This window comes from Onychostoma macrolepis, chromosome 06 (assembly GCF_012432095.1).
Source record: "Onychostoma macrolepis isolate SWU-2019 chromosome 06, ASM1243209v1, whole genome shotgun sequence".
NCBI lineage: Eukaryota > Metazoa > Chordata > Actinopteri > Cypriniformes > Cyprinidae > Onychostoma > Onychostoma macrolepis.
Window position 1 is genome coordinate 25,045,535 of NC_081160.1, and position 20,265 is coordinate 25,065,799.

At 36.3% G+C, this 20,265-nt stretch overlaps 2 protein-coding genes across 3 annotated transcripts; both read right to left on the reverse strand.

Moving 5' to 3' along the window:
- Positions 1-140: 140 nt before the first annotated feature.
- Positions 141-8,757, reverse strand: arl8ba (ADP-ribosylation factor-like 8Ba). The gene is made up of 7 exons (XM_058779686.1): positions 8,465-8,757; positions 3,324-3,404; positions 3,138-3,211; positions 2,939-3,032; positions 2,789-2,856; positions 1,617-1,687; positions 141-1,517 (listed from the first exon to the last, which is right to left on the reverse strand). Exons 1-7 carry the CDS (start codon positions 8,585-8,587, stop codon positions 1,468-1,470), a joined length of 561 nt encoding a protein of 186 aa, XP_058635669.1. The 5' UTR covers positions 8,588-8,757; the 3' UTR covers positions 141-1,467.
- Positions 8,758-9,360: 603 nt separating this feature from the next.
- On the reverse strand, positions 9,361-12,368 carry tnfrsf18 (tumor necrosis factor receptor superfamily, member 18). 2 transcript variants are annotated; one of them, XM_058779685.1, is made up of 6 exons: positions 11,677-12,368; positions 11,187-11,369; positions 10,890-10,977; positions 10,745-10,806; positions 10,454-10,591; positions 9,361-10,335 (listed from the first exon to the last, which is right to left on the reverse strand). In XM_058779685.1, exons 1-6 carry the CDS (start codon positions 11,804-11,806, stop codon positions 10,187-10,189), a joined length of 750 nt encoding a protein of 249 aa, XP_058635668.1. In that variant the 5' UTR covers positions 11,807-12,368; the 3' UTR covers positions 9,361-10,186. The 2 variants fall into 2 exon arrangements, with proteins under 2 accessions (XP_058635668.1, XP_058635667.1); XM_058779684.1 differs by having other exon boundaries at positions 10,454-10,594; positions 11,677-12,364.
- Positions 12,369-20,265: the final 7,897 nt, after the last annotated feature.

Sequence of the window (20,265 nt, forward strand, 5' to 3'; positions counted from 1 at the left end):
ACACAGTCTTATCTGTTTAGTCACTGATGACTACTGCTACAATTACCTAATAGTAATAATATTAATACTACTAAATGTTAATGGAACAAAAAACATTTGAGAGTTTTTTGTTGTTAAATAAATAATGAAAATACTTCATATACTGATGAAATTTTGCTCATTTTTTTATTTACAGTTCATTTTTAATAGAATCAGTATAATAACGTTAACATTGCAATAAAATGCTGATATATATGAACTATAAAGTACACAAAAACCTTAGTTACAAGTACCAAATTAACTGATTTAGTAGCTACAAATAATTGAACAAAAATGTTAAATCAAAATCTTAAAAATGTGCAATTATTAAGGTTGAACTAAGCTTAAATAGGAAGAGCAATAGCAATGTTTTGTTGATTTAATTAGCTTAAACAAAATGTACAGATGCGCTGCACCTTTCAAACTTGAAATTTGAAAACAGGAGATAGCATATCTCTTCACATACCTGATTCACCATAACTTGAGATAAAAAATTAAAAATAAAATCAAACACAACAATGCAAGATTCCTCCTACATGTTGACAATCTATTTATTGGTTCATCATATTTACAAAAGTGCATTGATAATAGTGGGATTTCCAACATTTGCCTCTTTTCACAAATATTTAGCTGATAATGACAACAGTACAATAATCTACCTTAAAAAGCATGCCTTCGGTTCTTGCAGTTCAAAGTAAGCTGTCTTTATCCAATCTAGATCCAGGTAGGCACACCCGGTATACTGTTTATCTTGAGGGACAGATACACTGCACAAGGCACTTTAACTTCACCTACTCGCTCTCTCTAAGCTCATGAACAGGATGCAAAGACATCATTGAGCTAAATGAAAACCTTTACCAGCAAAACATTCATCCTCTCAAATATACTTACACTCATTTCTGTAAAAATCTCTCTGAATCATCATTTGAACTGTTTATTTACTGGACTGCTCCTCGTATCTAAAGATTACGGATTTCTCAAGAGACAATTTGGGGGGGGAAAGAGAAAAGGAAAGAAATAAAAGCAACAGTCCAAAAGATATTACACGCTCTCAAGAGCTTAACCTGACAGAACGGAAGAAAAAGCAGAACACGATATTAAAGTTTGAACGCTTCTCAGTTTTTAAATACATTTGTTCAGGAAACCCCAAGTGGAGACCACCGGAGTTGCTGGGATTTGCGAAACCATGAATCCATAATGTTCATCTGACAGCAGGCTGTAAGAGGTGGAGGAACTCATTCTGCAGGCTAGCGTCTTTTAGCGACTGATGTATCTTTGACATAACTGATGCAGTTGGGAGGAGGAGCTTGTGAAGAATTATGGGAACAGACGAGCAGGGTAGTGTGAGGGGGCGGTATGGAGAACTGTACAGCTTCACAAAGTGAGCAAGATGTGGTGTGAGAGTAACATGGCAGCGGATGAAGAGCAGGCAGCCCTCTGAAGACACTTTCAGCTTCTTCTTGACTTTGAGTGCTGGATTAGCCATTGAAGTGTAATGTCTGTGAGGTTCAGGGGACATAACAGTGTCATTTCAGGCAAGCAGACTGGCAACATCAAACAGCAGACAAAACAACTCATCCTCATGGAACATTACTTACCAATGTTATCTTTCTCTTTGCAGGAAATAGAGTAGCAGCAGATCTCCCGGTCTTGAATAGCAGCCAAGTTCCTAAAGAAATAGCATATGAGACAGAATTAATAAAGCAATTAATATGGTGTGGCTTCATTTCAGGCCAACGAGTTATTTCAGGATAAACTGTAAACCGAGTCCTACAACAAGAGCTCCCAAAAAATAATGAAGCTCCTACAACTCTTAGCCAACAGATGGCAGTAATTCTCGCAACAACATAAGACCCCCAAGCCACACAAACTTTTCATTTCATGACTGATGGTTAAAATCTCATCTAGACATTGTGACTCATCTCATTCTCACACAATTCATAGAAAACACGAAAGAAATCTCAATCTGATGCTGGCATAAAAAAAGTGGTGACAAAACATACGAAACTGATTTTCACAGTTTCGTATGGGGGTAGTCGTGGCCTAATGGTTAGGGAGTCAGGCTTGTAATAAAGGTTGCTGGTTCGATTCTCGTGCCGGCAGGAATTGAAGGTGGGGATTGTGAATGAACAGCACTCTCTCCACCTTCGATACCATGACTTAGGTGGCCTTGAGCAAGGCACCGAACCCCTAATTGCTCCCCGGGCGCTGGAGCAAGGCTGCCCACTGCTCCGGGTGTGTGTTCACTGTGTGTGTGTGTGCACTTGGATGGGTTAAATGCAGAGCACCATTTCGAGTATGGGTCACCATACTTGACAATATGTCACGACTTAACTTAACTTAACAAATACAGCATTCCTTTATAATGAAGATAAAAATAAATTAACAGAGATGGCCAGAGCCAGTAATGCAATTTCCTAATCATTATAATTATATTACGTTTTCTATTATGGCAAGGTAATCTTATTAGCATCATATGATTTGGCAGAATGCCATCAGAGACTGTAAAAGACAGAGCAATCGTAGCACTAAAGGCAGCAGCTTTAGGAATGGATGTCCTACCTTCCTTCGAAACACAATTTTGGCAAACCGTTATGCAAATTGGCTAGAGAGAGATTAGTATAAAAAGCTATACTGGTTAACAATTTATTTCTCCACTTTTTCATTCAACATTTTAATATAAATAATGTCCATTTTTATTCCATGTTGACTTTTAATTCAAAAAGCCTGGGAAAATCATCTACTGCTTGTGTGGTGTAGAGCTTCTTACATTTTTTCAATTAGCTGTTTCTCATCCAACGCATTAGGTAGATCTCTCTTATTCCCGAGCACCAACACCTGAAACACAAAAACATTCATAAGAACTGATGCAATGAAGATAAGCAATTATGTGCTGTAAAAACAAGGGCAAGTGGCTTACAGGGATTCCTTGTAACTGTGGCTTGTCTAAAAGATTATGCAGCTCGTTTCTGGAAGCTTCAACCTTCTCCCGGTCTGCTGCGTCCACCATGTACCTTTGAGAGAAAATGAAAAAGAAATGATAGAATGCACATTTTATTACTTTATAATTAAAAATATGTCCTCTTTGCATCACAGAAGATGGATGCATTAATACTTACACAATTGCATTCACCCCACGACAGTATCGCTCCCACATGCTCCTGAACCTCGGCTGACCTCCTATATCCCAGATCTGCACAATCATCAGATCCATGTTAGTTTAAGTATTTATTGTTTATAAATAATCTTGCACCTTATATTTCTTCTGAATCCCAAGAAGCCTAGATTAATCATTAGGACCAAACCTTGATGGTGACGTTGCCTTTTGTGACCTTCCTCATGTTGAACCCAACAGTTGGAATCATGTCTTCGCTAAACTGGCCTGACTGGAGGAAATAAAAAAAGAGATAGCGGATATTAACTCATGGAACTGCTTTCATTATTTCACCTTAAACAGTTTTGTTTTTTTGGTGGTTTTGACGCCCAATTCTTTTCCTGTTGCTGTAAGCGTAGGCCTGCAGTCACTGGTATTTAAGGGCCTCCCATCAGAAACATTTATTTGATCTATGATTCATAGTGAAAGTTTAAACAAAAAAAAAAAATCAAGCCAGGAAATTTCTGCGTGGTATATTGCGATCTACTGTACTAACCTACCGAAATTCTAAAATTCAGGTCACTGCCAAGTAAAGGTTTTGTACAGAAAAATATGCAATCGACACCATCATGGCACCAAACGTTTAACTGTTTGAGAGCCTGTAAATTGATGTGTCATTTTGCAGTTGCAATAGAAGTTCATACATTTCTCATGCTTTTTTCAAACAACTCAATCTCAAAAAGAAATCTGTCATCCCATTTAGCAATTCATCTTTTGTACTATAAGTCACGTCATTAATAACCACTAATGAGCTAGGACTATTTGAATTGCACATCTAAACCACAAGACCACCTCTCCTGCATTGAATTAGTTTTGATGTGGTCTGCCATTAATGGGGAAAATTCCCTCCCCATAAACACTTTCCCTTATTTGTCACGCTGTTGCCAGTAAAACGTTCTAAACATTACGACCACCTCCCAGTATTCTGACATACTCATTCAGTTCTTGACTGCATAATCATATCTGCAGATGTACTTCCCTCCACTGGCTATTAATAGTGATTATCTGCGTCAGCCTGATAATAAAAAATATGCCAATGTTGAATTTTTAGCAAAGATAGCTATATCATGATGCTTACTACACCATGCTATAAAACTATTCATAGTGAGATATAAGATTTTGGTCACAACTCCCATAAGTAGTATATTCGGTTTTTTGTTAAGTGTACAGTATGTATCATACTAAAGCAATAAATGACAATGGAAATAACTGGAAATAACATACTTCATTTTTAGAACATGAATTTTGTCACTCAATCAAGCAAACTAAAACACTGAATCTCGCTTCTCTGTGAATTCTAATTACTTAACAGCGTGTTTACTAAGTGGAGAATATGCATGTTGCCCTGCAGTACACCATACAAAAACAATAGCTAAAGATTGCGGTGTCAACATCTCTGGCTGCATGGCTCTTGAGTCAGCAGTAAAGATAACTAGCTCCTTGATACCATCAGCCATCATTGCTCAGAGATCCAGACAGAGCTGGGTAAGTCAACAAGACTATTCTGACAGAGTTTGTTTGAGCAACAGGTGCAAACAGGGCAGGGCAGAAGCTCCCGCATCTCTGTGCCCTGATGAAAACATAATTGCACTTGTTGCTCCATTTGAACAATTAATGAGACATCAGTTCACACATGGTCACCTCAGGAGATACAATTTCCACCTGAGGCTCTGAAATGATTAAACAGCAAGAATCTATATAGAGATGGTGCAGTGAAGACAGCAAAAACTGTTCTCCTGGAGGCTATGAGGTAGCAATTCATTACATGATGCATCAAAAATTCAGCTGCAGTATGCCTGGTCAGAAAACACAAAATAAACAAATAAATATATATTTTTAAAATCTGTACTGTTTGCCTTACATATCCATAAAAATATTAAATAATAATAACAATTATGCGTTCCTTTCTATATAATCAGGAATTCATATTTACTAAATAAAAAAGAAACGCGTTTAAACCACCTTCTGTGATTCAGAGTTGAGGTGGTCTCCTTGATGAGGGAAATTCCCTCGTCTGCTTTTCCACATCTAGCAATATGTGACCACAAAACCAGTCATAAGCAGCAACAATACATTGTATGGGTCAAAATGATTGATTTTTCTTTTATGCCAAAAATCATTAAAGATCATGTTCCATGAAGATATTTTGTAAATTTTCTACCGTAAATATATCAAAACTTCATTTTTGATTAGCAATATGCACTGGTAAGAACTTAATTTGGACAACTTTTAAAGGTGATTTTCTTGCACCCTCAGATTCCAGATTTTCAAATAGTTGTATCTCGGCCATCCTAACAAACAATACATCAATGGAAAGGTTATATATTCAGCTTTCAGATTATGTATAAGTCTCAATTTAAAAACATAAATAAATAAAAAATAAAAAGACCCTTATGACTGGTTTTGTGGTCCGGGTCCTTATTAAATATGTCAACATTTTATCAGAAAAGGCAGCTTAATATTTTATTAAGTCCTATATTCTGAAGTGTATTCTTTTACTGTGTGAACTCTGTATTTGGTGCATTGACCCAACTCAACATTTAACATAAATACTATGAACTGGTGAATATTCAAATTACATGATGCAAAATGATATTTCATGAAGTTTAGGTGATGAATCTGACTTTCCTAACCACATGATATGTACACCACTGCTTATGAAGGGGCTTCAGGTTTTAAGACTTCCCTTTAGCATACTCATGATTCATAAGCATGCTAGGCATGCAGAAGATCTTGAGCTTCAAAGAGCTCTCCATCAAAAGGCCAATCAGACCTATTCGGGAGAGGAACATTCTGAAAAATTTTTCAAGAAAGTCCACACGTGCTCTCCAACAGTTTGAAAGAAGTGATTCCAGAAGACATAACTACAAATACAGGCATCAAATAAGGCAAATGCTCACAGCCTTTTGAGCAATACAAATGAAATTTGAAAAGCTTTCTTAGTTTACCACAGTAAAAGACACATTTTAACCTTACAGTATCTATCCTTCTACCAAGGCAGATAAAGAAGAAATGTAACTGAACTACTGTGACCTGCACATTATCTTATTGTGTACTCATGCACCAAATCACATGATGAAGACGTCACTTGACCAGGAAGAACCGCATTAAAATGAGTCTGAGTCTTGTGACTAATGGCAGAAACTCCCACATTGTCTAAACTCACACAAACACACATACAGTGCATTCAAAAATGCACACACAGACAGACGGTGGATCTCTTTCTTGTTTTTTAGATGACTGACAAACTTGGTGACTGTACACTAAATATATAGATTACTTTCACATTGATAAAAATATTTGATTTCAAATAAATTCTGTTCTTTTGAACTTTGTATTCATTAAAGAATCCTGTTTCCACAAAAAAAAAAAAAAAATACAAAAAATAAGCAGCACAACTGTTTTTAACACTGATTCAAAGAAACTTGTAATAATAGAGTAAAACTGAATCATCCAAGGAACACTATCTATGCAGAATGCTATCATTAAGACATAAAAATAAGGTTGAATGACCCTTACACCACGCACTAAAAACACGATCAGACCGGCTCCTAAACATAAAGTGCCTTTAAATACATCAAAAAGACGGTACTGCGTACTGCAATTCTGTAACTATACTTTAAAGATCAGAACTGATGCTATGTCCACATTAAGGAGGAAGGATTAAAGATACATCAGAATAACTCAGAAAATCTGTTTCTTCACCATTTAAGAATGTTTTTTCATCATTGCACAATACTATTATAATTACACTAAACCTTTAACTACCTGAGCCATATTTTCTATTTACAACAATTACTTTTGTGCATTGCTCTGTCTTTAGATCGGATTAGGGTCAGGGTTAGGAATGATCTTGAAAACAAGTGCAACATTCTTGAGCGTAAGAGGTTATATATGCTACTATTGTTTTTTTGACTTCAAATGTGGTCCAGTCAAGACTCAAGGCACTTGTTGCACCAACAATTCAACTCAATCCAATGCAGAGAAATAGTATGTATTATTAGAAACTTAGTGACATATAGGCTTGTGCAGAACAAGTATCAAGCAGCATATCACTGTCTTGCCTGTATATGTGCAAAGACTCAAACTCACTTTTGATCGATGGTACCTGCATTGATAAATACTGATGTTGTGGAGAAGATAAAGCAAGATGACTCATGTGCTTCCTAGATCTCATATCCAGTTTCTCAACAGCAAAAACAAGCTCATCAAGGGAACAGCAACTGGATATTTGAGCATGAAATCCGCTTATGATTTATTAACTGAAATATTAATCAGTCTTGGTTAATCTCATTCTTCTTTAAAGGTGCACTCAGTAGATTGTTCACGTTTATCTGGCTCTTATCTGTTCCTATAATAGAACTTCCATATAATAGACAATCTTTAATACAATTTCAGTGTGGGTTTTTTTCCCCGAATTGTTGGTAGTTTGTGTTTTATGCGGCTATGACTGCTACCACGTACTGTCACTAGAAAGGTATGGCTGTTTGCAGGACAGCAATACATGGTGCACCTATGATGGTTGTGTTATTTTTAAATATTATTAATAACAACAACACTATAAATTGCAAGGTTGATCATATGAAGCCAACATGGTGGCGCCAAGTAAAATAGACCTGCTTTTTCTAAAAGAAAAAAAAATACTGATACATCTGGGGTCCTCACATCATAATATTTCTCAAAGGGAAATTGCCTAAAAAAAAATTAATTAGAAAAAATAGTGAAAGTGAAAGCTGGGAATTCACTGGGTTGTAAATTCTCATGCATGGGATTGGAATATGTTACTCCAATCACTCCTGCATGATTTATTCTTTACTTCTCAGCTCTTTCATGATCAAAAACACTCTTTATGCATACATAACATCCATAAAATTAACCTATAACAGCTACATCTAGTTAGTTTTAGTTGGATTTTAATTTCTCTCTAGAACTGAGATCAAGAAAACAAATGGTTAAACTGAGTTGACATTATTACAAGTAGTTTTTGGCGTAAGTGATATATGGAGCTCATTTTACAATGTGTATTTAGTAAACTGTCAACTGAGGTCAAAACAAACCAACCACTACGCAATCAAATTATTGATGGGCATCTGGGAGCTAATGTTAGCCGGTTAGCTTTCCCAAAAACGTAGAATTACATCCTCTAAGTAGATGTTATATACTGTGCATTCAGGTTAACCTAGCTCCATTATCTATTATCAGTAAGCAAGCGTGTTAAGTGCCTGGCGTACTGAACTGACATCCAGTCTCTTGGATTTGTTGAACTAGCTCATGCTAACCGCAAACACTCACCGCGATTACGTTAACAAACGTCGTTTTTCCCGAGTATTGCAGCCCGACGAGGGTTAACTCCATTTCTTCCTTCCAGAAGAGAGACTTAAACCAGTCCAGGAGGCGGTTAATGAGTGCCAACATATTGATGCTGGATTAAACAGGTCTGTGTTGGTTTTGGTTGTTTGCAATGTTTTTCACCACTAGAATCGTAACGTAGTGTTTGGGAGGAACTGACCGCTGTCATATGACTGTGAAACGTTTGCGAACTCGGAGTGTGTCATGCGAGTTGAAGCTGCGCCACTCTTGCGCAGGCCTGCAGTAGCCTACCAATGGAAAGTTATTTCAGCGATTCAGTCCAGTGTGTCTTTAATGTCATAATTAGTACTGTCCCCATTACAGCGTAAAAACCATATGTAGCCATATACTACTGCTGTTAACGGGTTTTCATCCAGTTATGGTAAAGTTTTAACTTTAACTAACATTAACCATTAATATGCCTACTACGTATCATAAATTAGAGTAGCCTATTTATTCATCTTTAACGTTAGTTGATGAAACATACAACTGTTCATTGTTAGTTCATGTTGCTCAGATCCATTAAATAATATTAATAGACACTTTTTAATATTAATAAGCTACATGTTAAAAAAATAGGCCTAAGTTAAAAGATGAAATATGTTTCATTGTTAGTTTATGTTAACGAATATAGCTGATTAATGTTAACAAATGGAAAGTTATTGTAAAGTGTTATTAGTTTTTATTAACTGTGGTGTTTTAGTTGTTGTTGTTCCCATTATACAGCTTATAAAATTATGTAGATCCTAAAATATATTTAGCATGTACAATAAACAATAATAAAATACATTTACATTTCTTGGTAAGAAAAGTCATTGTAATGCAATGCTACAACTCTATATATTGGCCAATGACCATAATACAATTTAATAATTGAAAATAAGATGTATACACAAAATTGCTGAAACTTGTTTTTTCGATATTCACCAAAAAAATAAAAATAAAAATAAAACATGTCTATCAGCATGTCCATTGATGTAGTACCAGTGTCAATATTTACAATATTTTACTATTTCAAATGCATGGTCAAAAGTATTCAAATGATGGATTTGGTATGTACCGAACCTGTAAACTAAAGAAAGTGAACTATAGAAAGTATTGACATTGAAAAATAAGTGTGCTTAACAGATGTGAAATAACTATAAAATTAAAGCAGGAATAGCACATACAAGCAAACAGAGAACAAACCACCCTACCTCATAGTTCTCATGTGACAAAAGAAAAATCAGATGAACGTCATTAAAAAAAATAAAAATAAATAAAAGACAAATATGAAGCATTAAATACTAAAAAGGCATGCTGTTGTGTCTGTTAATCTTTGGTCCAATACTTATGAGGTATTTCTTCTATACTGTACATTGCCATGTCCCCAAGGTAAATCTGTTGTGAAACCTTACATAATGTTTAATTAAACACGTTGCTTGATTGCATAATGCAAACTGTTCTCTGCTCTTGTAAAAACTTTTAACAGTTTTTACACTTACAAGGTAACATATAAAGTTGACAGGAAGCATCACTCCTGTTGTGCATCTTGTATAAATCCAAATTTAGCATCAGAGCAAACAGAAACATGTCACCTTCTGCTCATTCCTCCTCATATGAATCAGTTTTCGAAACTGAGATGATGACACCTTTGTGCAGTGTTCTTCACATTACAGAGAACCTTTAAGGAAAGCTGTTTACATCATGTCTGCAAGGGACTTCCAAGAGCTCTGTCTTGGATTCCTTTACCTCACCCTCTTCCTCCTTGGATAATTTGCAACTGCATGGATCTGAGGGAAATCCCATCCTATGTGTGCACGGCGGTTTGCTTACTGTGGAAAGACAATTATATCAGACGTGAAAAGAAAAAAAAAGTTTGCAAAAGGTTTACTAGTATTAGACTTATATATAGATAACTAGAAATTGGACAGACATGAAAACGTAACTTACTTTTTGTGAGCATCTTGTATTTGAAAATTTTAAAAGCCATATACATGATAAAAACTAGGCAGGTCAACAGAGTGACTGTTAAACAGGCCACCATGAAAGAATGAGTAGTCTGACTCCCGTTGTTTTGTGCCCCTTGGTCTCCTGGGTGAAATAAATGCTCTTAGGTTATATATCAATTTTAGGCTTAATTTTTAATTACAAATATAGGATATGAATGGAAATCCATGGTCAACAGGCATATGAGCCCCATGACAGAACGTGTTGAACATGTCAGCAGTAAAAAGTACAAACCAGAAGAGCTACATCTTGCATTGTGGGTCTTGTTTCCCAGGAAGATTTCACCACCAGCACATCTAATTTCAGAAAATCGGTTATCATCTAATAAACAATCTCTTTTTCAGAACTCCAATGAAATGTAGCAAACACAAAGCTTTACTTTGTAATGGGTTTACACGTGCTGTCCTCAGCATCATTGTAAGTGTTGTTTGGACATGGCTCACAAGTGTAACTATAATCAAAGGCACCTGCCAAAACAGCAAACAGAAAAAAGCAGCTGAAGTATTTCAAATAATATTTTTACCACGTTAATGTCTCTTAGCCCTCATGCCCTCTACACACTTTGACCATAAAAAAATCCCCATGGAAAGACCCATAGATATGATGAACTCATAAATAACAATTATAATGGACATGTGTCATTTCATTTAATAATAATAATAACAAAACACTTTACCATGTCTCCTCAGCTGATGTCCAGGTTTGCATTTTTCCCTGGGCTTACAATGTTCACATCCCTCACCAGAACATAAGTGAGTATCATTGCAGACACATTTGTGCATAGCCAAAATAGCTGTTGAACATGTCTCACACACACTGTAATTTTTGTTCTCTGAGCATGGTACTTTGGGATACTGACCTGTAAAATACAACAATGAATGACATTCAAATCAAGTTAGAACGTTTTCACATCTTACTTCAGTGTAACAAACATTGACTTTCTCCAGAGTGTTCCACCAATGATGCCTCAGGTATCAATGATCTGCTATAACAGTGTTTAAATGAAACTTGAGTATTAATGTGTGCTAATAAAGCTGTAACTCGAATTATAGATTGAAAAAAATATGTACAGCACTAAAGTTTAGCATTCTACATGCATTAATCACAAACAGAGAATACATACGACAGTGCTCCTTCGAATCTTGAGAATAATATCATGCTCTTACCTGAAGGACAGGCTTTACAGCATCTCTTTCCATATTCGTACTCAGTGGTCCAGTCACAGTTTATAGCCAGACTCAAAATCCAGTTGCCACAAACACAGAACAGCATAAACCAGAGTTTAGCAGTGTCCATTGTATCACAGTGGTAGATTGAGCATTGCTATTTTTTATCATGTGCCTTTTATCATGTCGACTGCCTGTGACATCATCCTGTGACGTTTCCTCAACACCCACATAAAGAGGCGTGTAGGGCCGAAACCAATGTGCCCAGGACTGAGAGAGAAAACACACAAAGACGTGCAACCAGAGCTTTTGTTTTACCATAATCTCACTGGGCATGTTCAAAAGGATTTCTTTGGAAAGTATGTGTTTTTGTTTTATTTTTTGGGAAAGAGGGAAGTAGAAGATGAAACTTTATGCAATTTATGGGGAAGAAGATATATATGCCCCTTGAATCTTGTCATCTTTTCTGTTTAAGGACAACAATGTCTTTGATGTTGTTGGTCAACATGGAAACTATGGCTGGATGTGAATATCCAGGAAATATTTAGGAAAAAGCGGTCCACTGTTTCACAGATCATAAATTTGTGGGTCATAGTTAATCCAGAAATTAAAATTCTGTCAACATTTACTCGCCCTCATGTTATTTCCGAACTTTCATTTTCTTTCTTTTGTGATGAAGGCAAAACCAAAAAAAAACCAAAAAAAAAACATTACATTTATTTTATGGTCTATTCACTGAAAGGTTATTTTGGAACCTTTTTATATGGAAAAGAAAACACATTTTCCAAAATATTTTCTCTTGTGTTCCACAGAAGGAAAACAGTCATGCACATTCTTAATTTGCATCACCAAGCGAGCTAGTAATCATGTGGCATCTTATCACATGAGGCCCCATGTAGGGAACAGGTATGTACCAGTCTGGTGAAAGGACAACTTCTCCTATCTCCTTCTTGATCAGCTAAAAACACAAGTACTCACTACAGTTTAAGCAGTAATTGGCAGATGAAACGACTTCAGTGGTGTCTCTATATTAGGGGTCAGTAGGACCAGGACCCACCAGACGGGGTGTAAAGAGTGAACACGTTGGGCAAGTTTGTGTGCTTCTGTGATGTCTGTGGCAACTGATTGTAAATTATTAAGTATTCACAGCAATAACAATTTGTGTGTGGACTTTCGGCACTTTTAAATTCAGAGAGAAGTGATGGAGAAAGAGAAGAAGAGTAGAATCTATACACAACATGAGCTGGAATCAAACTCTCCAAACCACATTCACCAACCACTGGTGCACACAGACCAACCACTTCATCTGCAATACTGGCTTTTCAAAGAATCTAGGAAATCTAAGTGAACCACCATCTTCACCAGCTTTGACAGGCATGTCACAGAAGTATTTAAATACTAGCTGATATACAACTTCTCCACCACCTACATACTCTGCTACGGGTAATAAAAATATTGCCGTCACCAGCGTTATCGAGGTAATCTATAGTACATAGTGTAAAAGGAAGGACCACAGCATCAGAAAGGATCTCTAAAACCTCCGTTGACAACATCTGTACCAGTCTGAGAAAATGTTACAGTCGGAAAGAGATTTTTTGCTTGCAATTTGTAAGATTACTTAAAGTGAATGGGTTCACAACCCATTTTACCTCAGTAATGTGACATATTTATATGCAAAATAAGATATTGGATTCAGTTTGATCATGAAAAATGGGATTTCCACCAGTCCACCTGTTCCTCTAATGTTACAAATGCCACACAGGCTATTAGATTACAGGTATTACAGGCTGTTACCAATAGCCAAATATCTACTGACCACATGTTCAGAGCCAAAAATTTAAATAAAAGCTAGAAAACAACGTGTTATAATTTGGTAAAAATGTTAAAATTCTTGAAAGAGTTAAAAACAACACTGTCAATAGAGAATCCCGGGAGGGGGATGAATACTAATGCATGGCCTTTATGGTTTCCATAAAATATCATTACTGATTTGTTCCATTGTCATTTTCTCTGTTATGTCAGTGGAATTATATTAGGTATATTATTTTCTTTTGCTTGACCTGTCCTTAAAAGAATAGTAATAATTTAATTTATTTTAACAAAGATTATTGCTATGAACATCTTTGCTTACTGAAAGTTGATAAATGCATAAAAATCTTTCAGTTCTAGTTCTGTGTATGAGAGAATAGGCTGAATCGTGTTTAGTTTTGCATGTCAGCTATGACCTTTCATTCAAAGATAAACACGCACCCACAAATATCAACTCCTCATATCTCATGTCACTACACTGACAGTGCTAAATCCATCCATCTTTTACAAAGTCACGAACATTGTTTTAGTTTGCATATGCATCTGAACTTTCGTGATTTTAATTGTTTTAATAAGATTTCAGTGGAAAAAGCCTGAGATTATAAGGTCTTGCAAGTGGAGAGGATTGGACAAGATGAGGAAAATGTGCAGTGTTGTCAAGTCCCCAACCAAGCAAGCAAGGCAAAGGCGACAGTGGCAAGGACCCAAAACTACACCGGTGACAGAAATGGAGAAAAAAACCTTGGGAGAAAGCACACTCAGTCAGGGGGACAGTTGTCCTCTGGCCAGACAAAACCATGGTGTGGTTTAATTCCAAGCTGCAACACAAGTCAGAGGACTCATCTGGTTCTTATAGCCTTTGCTGAGTAATTGTGCCATTGGCTGACATGGTCTTCGCAGGGGATCTGTCTCTAGGACTCATCTAGTTGACATGGTCTCTGCTGACATTCAGGGCTGTAGAGGTGGTCTCTAGGTGCTGATCTGGATACAGACTGGATCTGGTGGCTACGGTGACCTCAGAATAACAATGAAGCAGACTAATATTAGCATAGATGCCATTCTTCTTAACAAGTGCATCAGGTGTTATGGGAAGTGTTCCCAGTTCCGATTGACCTAATTAATGTAGCCTAACAATTCTTTAACGGATTTGAATTATAGAAATTTGATATGTGTATGCCAGGGTAAAGAGATGGGTATTTAATCTAGATTTAAACTGACAGAGTGTGTTGGCCTCCTAAACAACGCTAGGTAGATTGTTCCAGAGTCTGGGCACTAAATATGAAGAGGATCTGCTGCCCGCAGTTGATTTTGTTGTGTATCAAGTGAAATAATGTCACTATTTATATAAGTTTTTAGTTAAATTTGATCTTGAATTAAATATTATAAATATATTACAAACATTAAAACATTAAATAGTTTTTCCGACATCATCTATTTTGAATGAGATTATTTGGACCATTTTATAAGAGTCATACTGTATATCAAAGGAATATTTCCCCCAGAAATGAAAATTTGCTAAAAAAAATTTACTCACCTACAGGTCATCCGAGATGTAGATGAGTTTGTTTCTTCATCAGAACAGTTTTGAAGAAATTTAGCATTACGTCACTTGCTCACCAATGAAACCTCTACAGTGAATGGGTGCCGTCAGAAAGAGAGTTCAAACAGCTGCTAAAAACATCACAATAATACACAAATAATCCACGTGACTCAGTCCATCTATTAAAATTCTGTGAAGTGAAAAGCTGTGCATTTTTTAGGAAACAAATCCAAAGACTCACTGAACATAATATAATAAGGGCTGTCAATCTATTAAAACATTCAATCGTGATTAATCGCATGATCGTCATGGGTTAACTCGTGATTAATTGCAAATTAATCGCACATTTTTATTTGTTCTAAATGTACCTAAAATGTATACTTTTCAAGTTTTTATTACTCCAATCAACATGGGCATGGACATATATGGATGCTTTATGCAAATTTATGGTTATTATTATAGACACCATAGTCAACATAGAGCATGAAGACTAGACACGTTTCAAAGGTCATAGATATTTTTCAAAAAACTTGTTCATGTCTATTAGACACATGAAAAAAGAAATATGAGGTTCCCATTACTTCTCTTTCTTTGCACTGAACAATTTACTGACACAAACCTGTTTACATTTTTGCACGACAGGGCAGCTCTTCCTCTGAACATGCAAAATGTACATATATTATTTATTATTACATTTGTTTGCCTCTCTGTGCCCACATACTGTATTTTGGTGCAGCTAAATAAAGCTCAATAAAACTGTTTTCATTAATATATTTTACTGTTTCTGTTGTCAGACAACGGAATGAATATGAAATAGTGATTGAAACGCGACCCATTAAGACTACATAAAAATAATATGTGTTTAACGCGCATTAAAAGCAGCGGGCATTTTCTGTCTGACCCGTGGCCTAGCTCGTAGTTGGAGAAATGGAGATGCACAGTGTTGCCAATTTAGCAACATTGCAGTACTACCTTTAGCGACTTTTTTTCCCTTCAAAAAAGCGCCCAAACGTTTAGCCTGCGTCCCAATGTGCGTACTATCCATCCTAAATTCCTGCATAGTCTCTATTATTTTATAATTACAACTGATAAGCTGAACTGTCAAATCTATGCAAAAAAAAAAAAATGCGTATTTAGATTTGAATGTATTGTACAAAGCAGGCTACTAGAAATAAACTTACAATGAAAAATGCACATTAAGGGGCATTAGACACATTTTAATCTTAATAGAGGAATATTTGTTGTACAAAAAAATGAATTTAGCGACGCAATAAATCGTTTACTTGACCGCAACATACTGTTAATTAAATCAATATCGTTCTGCCGTTATCTACATTATGCAGCGGCACCCAGCGGCAGGCGTCAGTCACTACCGAAGGTGCGACACGCACCGCGACAATGTCCGTGACACAAGACGCAGTCCATTGACGTGTCACAGGTTTTAGTGACACATGCCACTCTCTACTGGCACATGCCACTGAAAACCGGAAGTGCCACCGGAAGTGTCACTGAGCATAGTGGCATGTGCCAATGGCATCTGTGCGTCAGATGTCACTTCACATAATGTTGAAACTGCCTCTCCCTCTCTCTTTCTCTCTCTGTGTGTGCATTGTTTAGCGAGCAGCGGAGAGGAGCAGCGCTTTCAGTTAATAAAATGAGTGCTGTTAAAATGAATTTGCGTTAATAAGGCGTTAACTTTGACAGCCCTAAATATAATAGAATATAATATAATAAGGTAAGAATCCTTTGAATATTATTATTTTTTTTTTACCTTTGAATGACCTTTGGTGTTTCCTGACATTACTGAACTTACTGTTATAAAGCCAACCTCTACTGAATCTCTATTGATTCAATATGCAAAAATATAAGACCGAAAGGTACCTCTGCAGCTCTTCGTTTGAGCTGAGCATTGTAAATAAAATACTATGTTGCTTTGAAATCAGTACAGGGTCTGCCTACTGTATGCCTTTACCAGCTGACAAGCAGCAAATGAGGCTGAGGTTTGATCTGAAAATATCAAAGTGATAATGGCTTCTGAACTGAATGTCTATTTTGATAAAAGTTGTTGCAAGAAAAAAAAAAAAAACTCAAAACAAAACAGAGATGATGAAGTCATAAAGAAGAGGTGGTCTGTGTGGTGCAACAGACGTCTCGCAAGTGTCATGAGCACAAGTCTCTTGCGCAAAGGATACACCCAGAAGTGTTGCCATTTCAGTGCGGCTGATTGAAGTGGTCTATGTGAAAGGTCACATCTCACATGCTCTGCATGAGGTTAACGTCACATAGTACATCTAACTATGACATGTTCACACTCTGCTTTTCTTTTTTTTTTTTTTTTCTCAGTAAGCTATTAAAATTGATGAGCCAAGGTATGTCACATCCAGAGTTCATGTTACCATATATTGATATATAATGCTCATGAATTATACACGCAGCTCAACCCTGAAACAAACTATTGCAAACATTTCAGCTGAAGCATGAAAGACATACTGAATTTGTTGTTTTTTGTTTGTGTGTGTTGAGCCTTTTTGTTGTACACAAAAAGCTGCAAACTTTAGCATACAATAATATAAAACATACAATAATATAAAATTATTATATTACAAATACCATTTAATGTGATAACGTTTTTATAAACACTTTATACATTATACAGAAACATATAGAACATATAGCCATTCATAGAAATTTAATTTAAAATACTGTTTAAAACAAAACATTAAATAAAAAGTCTACTGGTTATCTCACACTAAATCAGTCACATTAAATACAAAATATTAATTCAAATTAAAATACGATAATTTGATATATTTTTTTGCACTATAGAAAATCATATTGCAGACTCTTTCATTTTATTTTTAAATTCAAATGCATTCTGATAAAAAGTTTAACATTTTGCAAAACCTTTCCAAAAAGTCAAAGTCCATTTCATAGAATGGACGTTCTTGTTTGTACAATCAAGGTTTAAATTTGACGGTGCACGTCAATAAAGATTCTCTAAATGCATAATTTCAGCTAATTTTCAACTGTAGTCAAATGAATGCATCAACCTACTCTCTATTACAAGAAGTCAGCTGAAAAACGTGAGGGGAACTCTACTTCGTGGCAGTGAGGCTCTTTGACAAGAAGGCAAAGGATGTGGTTCCTTCTCATGAACAACAGATGAAGTAAGGAAATGAACAAGTTCCAAGATTACGGAGCTCTCAGACCACTAATGCAACAAGATTGCATCAAAAATGTTCTGTTGGTCATGCAAGCATGGCAGAGCACCAGTTATCTGAGCAGAAAATTCAGATAAAAAAAAAACAGCTCAGGCTTACAGCCAACATCAGGAAGTAGTGTGATTTTTGTCTGCACATCTTGTTCTTGACATCTGCAGCCATGTGGCCCTGCAGAGGGTGCTGCTACATCAAATAGAAGAGAGGAAATGAAAATATATCAGAATCATTTAGCTACTACGAACATCCTTCTATGAAATTTATGTGGAAGATTACTTTCTATAAGCTACAGTATTTCACATGTTTTCTACCCTCACTATTCTCTGAAATTTGCGCATTGAGCTGGTCTGTCAGGGATTTTTGTGGTTAACAAACCACTTTTGACTTCTCATTTCAGATCCTCTACAGAAAAGTTTCACCTATTCAGGAGTGGTCAAACTCTGACGCAAAATGAGACGTCATCACTTTTATGAGTGTATGAGCAGTGGATGAAAAAAAATAGAAAACACATGTAGAAATGATCTCCACATCACATATGTGACCCTGGATCGTGCACAAAACCAGTCATAAGGGACAATTTTTTTTAAACTGAGATTTATAAATCACATGAAAGCTGAATAAATAGGCTTTCCATTGATGTATTGTTTGTTAGGATCGGACAATATTTGGCTGAGATACAACTATTTGAAAATCTGGAATCTGAGGGTGCAAAAAAAAAATTTAAATATTGATAAAATCGCCTTTAAAGTTGTCCAAATGAAATTCTTAGCCATGCATATTACTAATCAAACATTAAGTTTCGATATATGTATGGTAGGAAATTTACAAAATATCTTCATGGAACACGATCTTTACTTAATATCCTAATGATTTTTTGCATAAAAGAAAAATCGATCATTTTGACCCATACAATGTATTGTTGGCTATTGCTACAAATATACAGGTGCATCTCAATAAATTAGAATGTCGTGGAAAAGTTAATTTATTTCAGTAATTCAACTCAAATTGTGAAACTCGTGTATTGAATAAATTCAGTGCACACAGACTGAAGTAGTTTAAGTCTTTGGTTCTTTTAATTGTGATGATTTTGGCTCATATTTAACAAAAACCCTCTCAACAAATTAGAATACTTCATAAGACCAATAAAAAAAAACATTTTTAGTGAATTGTTGGCCTTCTGGAAAGTATGTTCATTTACTGTATATGTACTCAATACTTGGTAGGGGCTCTTTTTGCTTTAATTACTGCCTCAATTCGGCGTGGCATGGAGGTGATCAGTTTGTGGCACAGCTGAGGTGGTATGGAAGCCTAGGTTTCTTTGACAGTGGCCTTCAGCTCATCTGCATTTTTTGGTCTCTTGTTTCTCATTTTTCTCTTGACAATACCCCATAGACTCTCTATGGGGTTCAGGTCTGGTGAGTTTGCTGGCCAGTCAAGCACACCAACACCATGGTCATTTAACCAACTTTTGGTGCTTTTGGCAGTGCGGGCAGGTGGCAAATCCTACTGGAAAATGAAATCAGCATCTTTAAAAAGCTGGTCAGCAGAAGGAAGCATGAAGTGCTCCAAAATTTATTTGTAAATGGGTGCAGTGACTTTGGTTTTCAAAAAACACAATGGACCAACACCAGCAGACGACATTGCACCCCAAATCATCACAGACTGTGGAAACTTAACACTGGACTTCAAGCAACTTGGGCTATGAGCTTCTCCACCCTTCCTCCAGACTCTAGGACCTTGGTTTCCAAATGAAATACAAAACTTGCTCTCATCTGAAAAGAGGACTTTGGACCACTGGGCAACAGTCTAGTTCTTCTTCTCCTTAGCCCAGGTAAGACGCCTCTGATGTTGTCTGTGGTTCAGGAGTGGCTTAACAAGAGGAATACGACAACTGTAGCCAAATTCCTTGACATGTCTGTGTGTGGTGGCTCTTGATGCCTTGACCCCAGCCTCAGTCCATTCCTTGTGAAGTTCACCCAAATTCTTGAATCGATTTTGCTTGACAATCCTCATAAGGCTGCG

What these genes read in the sequence shown, in the direction of transcription:
- arl8ba (XM_058779686.1), bottom strand. Translation starts at nt 8,587, where the DNA reads ATGTTGGCACTCATTAACCGCCTCCTGGACTGGTTTAAGTCTCTCTTC. An exon ending in CACAGTTACAAGGAATCCCT is followed by an intron (nt 2,857 to 2,938) that starts GTAAGCCACTTG and finishes TTTGTGTTTCAG; the next exon opens with GTGTTGGTGCTCGGGAATAA. An exon ending in CAAAGAGAAAGATAACATTG is followed by an intron (nt 1,518 to 1,616) that starts GTAAGTAATGTT and finishes TGAACCTCACAG; the next exon opens with ACATTACACTTCAATGGCTA.
- tnfrsf18 (XM_058779684.1), bottom strand. Translation starts at nt 11,806, where the DNA reads ATGGACACTGCTAAACTCTGGTTTATGCTGTTCTGTGTTTGTGGCAAC. An exon ending in ACATCAGCTGAGGAGACATG is followed by an intron (nt 10,978 to 11,186) that starts GTAAAGTGTTTT and finishes CTGTTTTGGCAG; the next exon opens with GTGCCTTTGATTATAGTTAC. An exon ending in TGCAAGATGTAGCTCTTCTG is followed by an intron (nt 10,595 to 10,744) that starts GTTTGTACTTTT and finishes TATTTCACCCAG; the next exon opens with GAGACCAAGGGGCACAAAAC.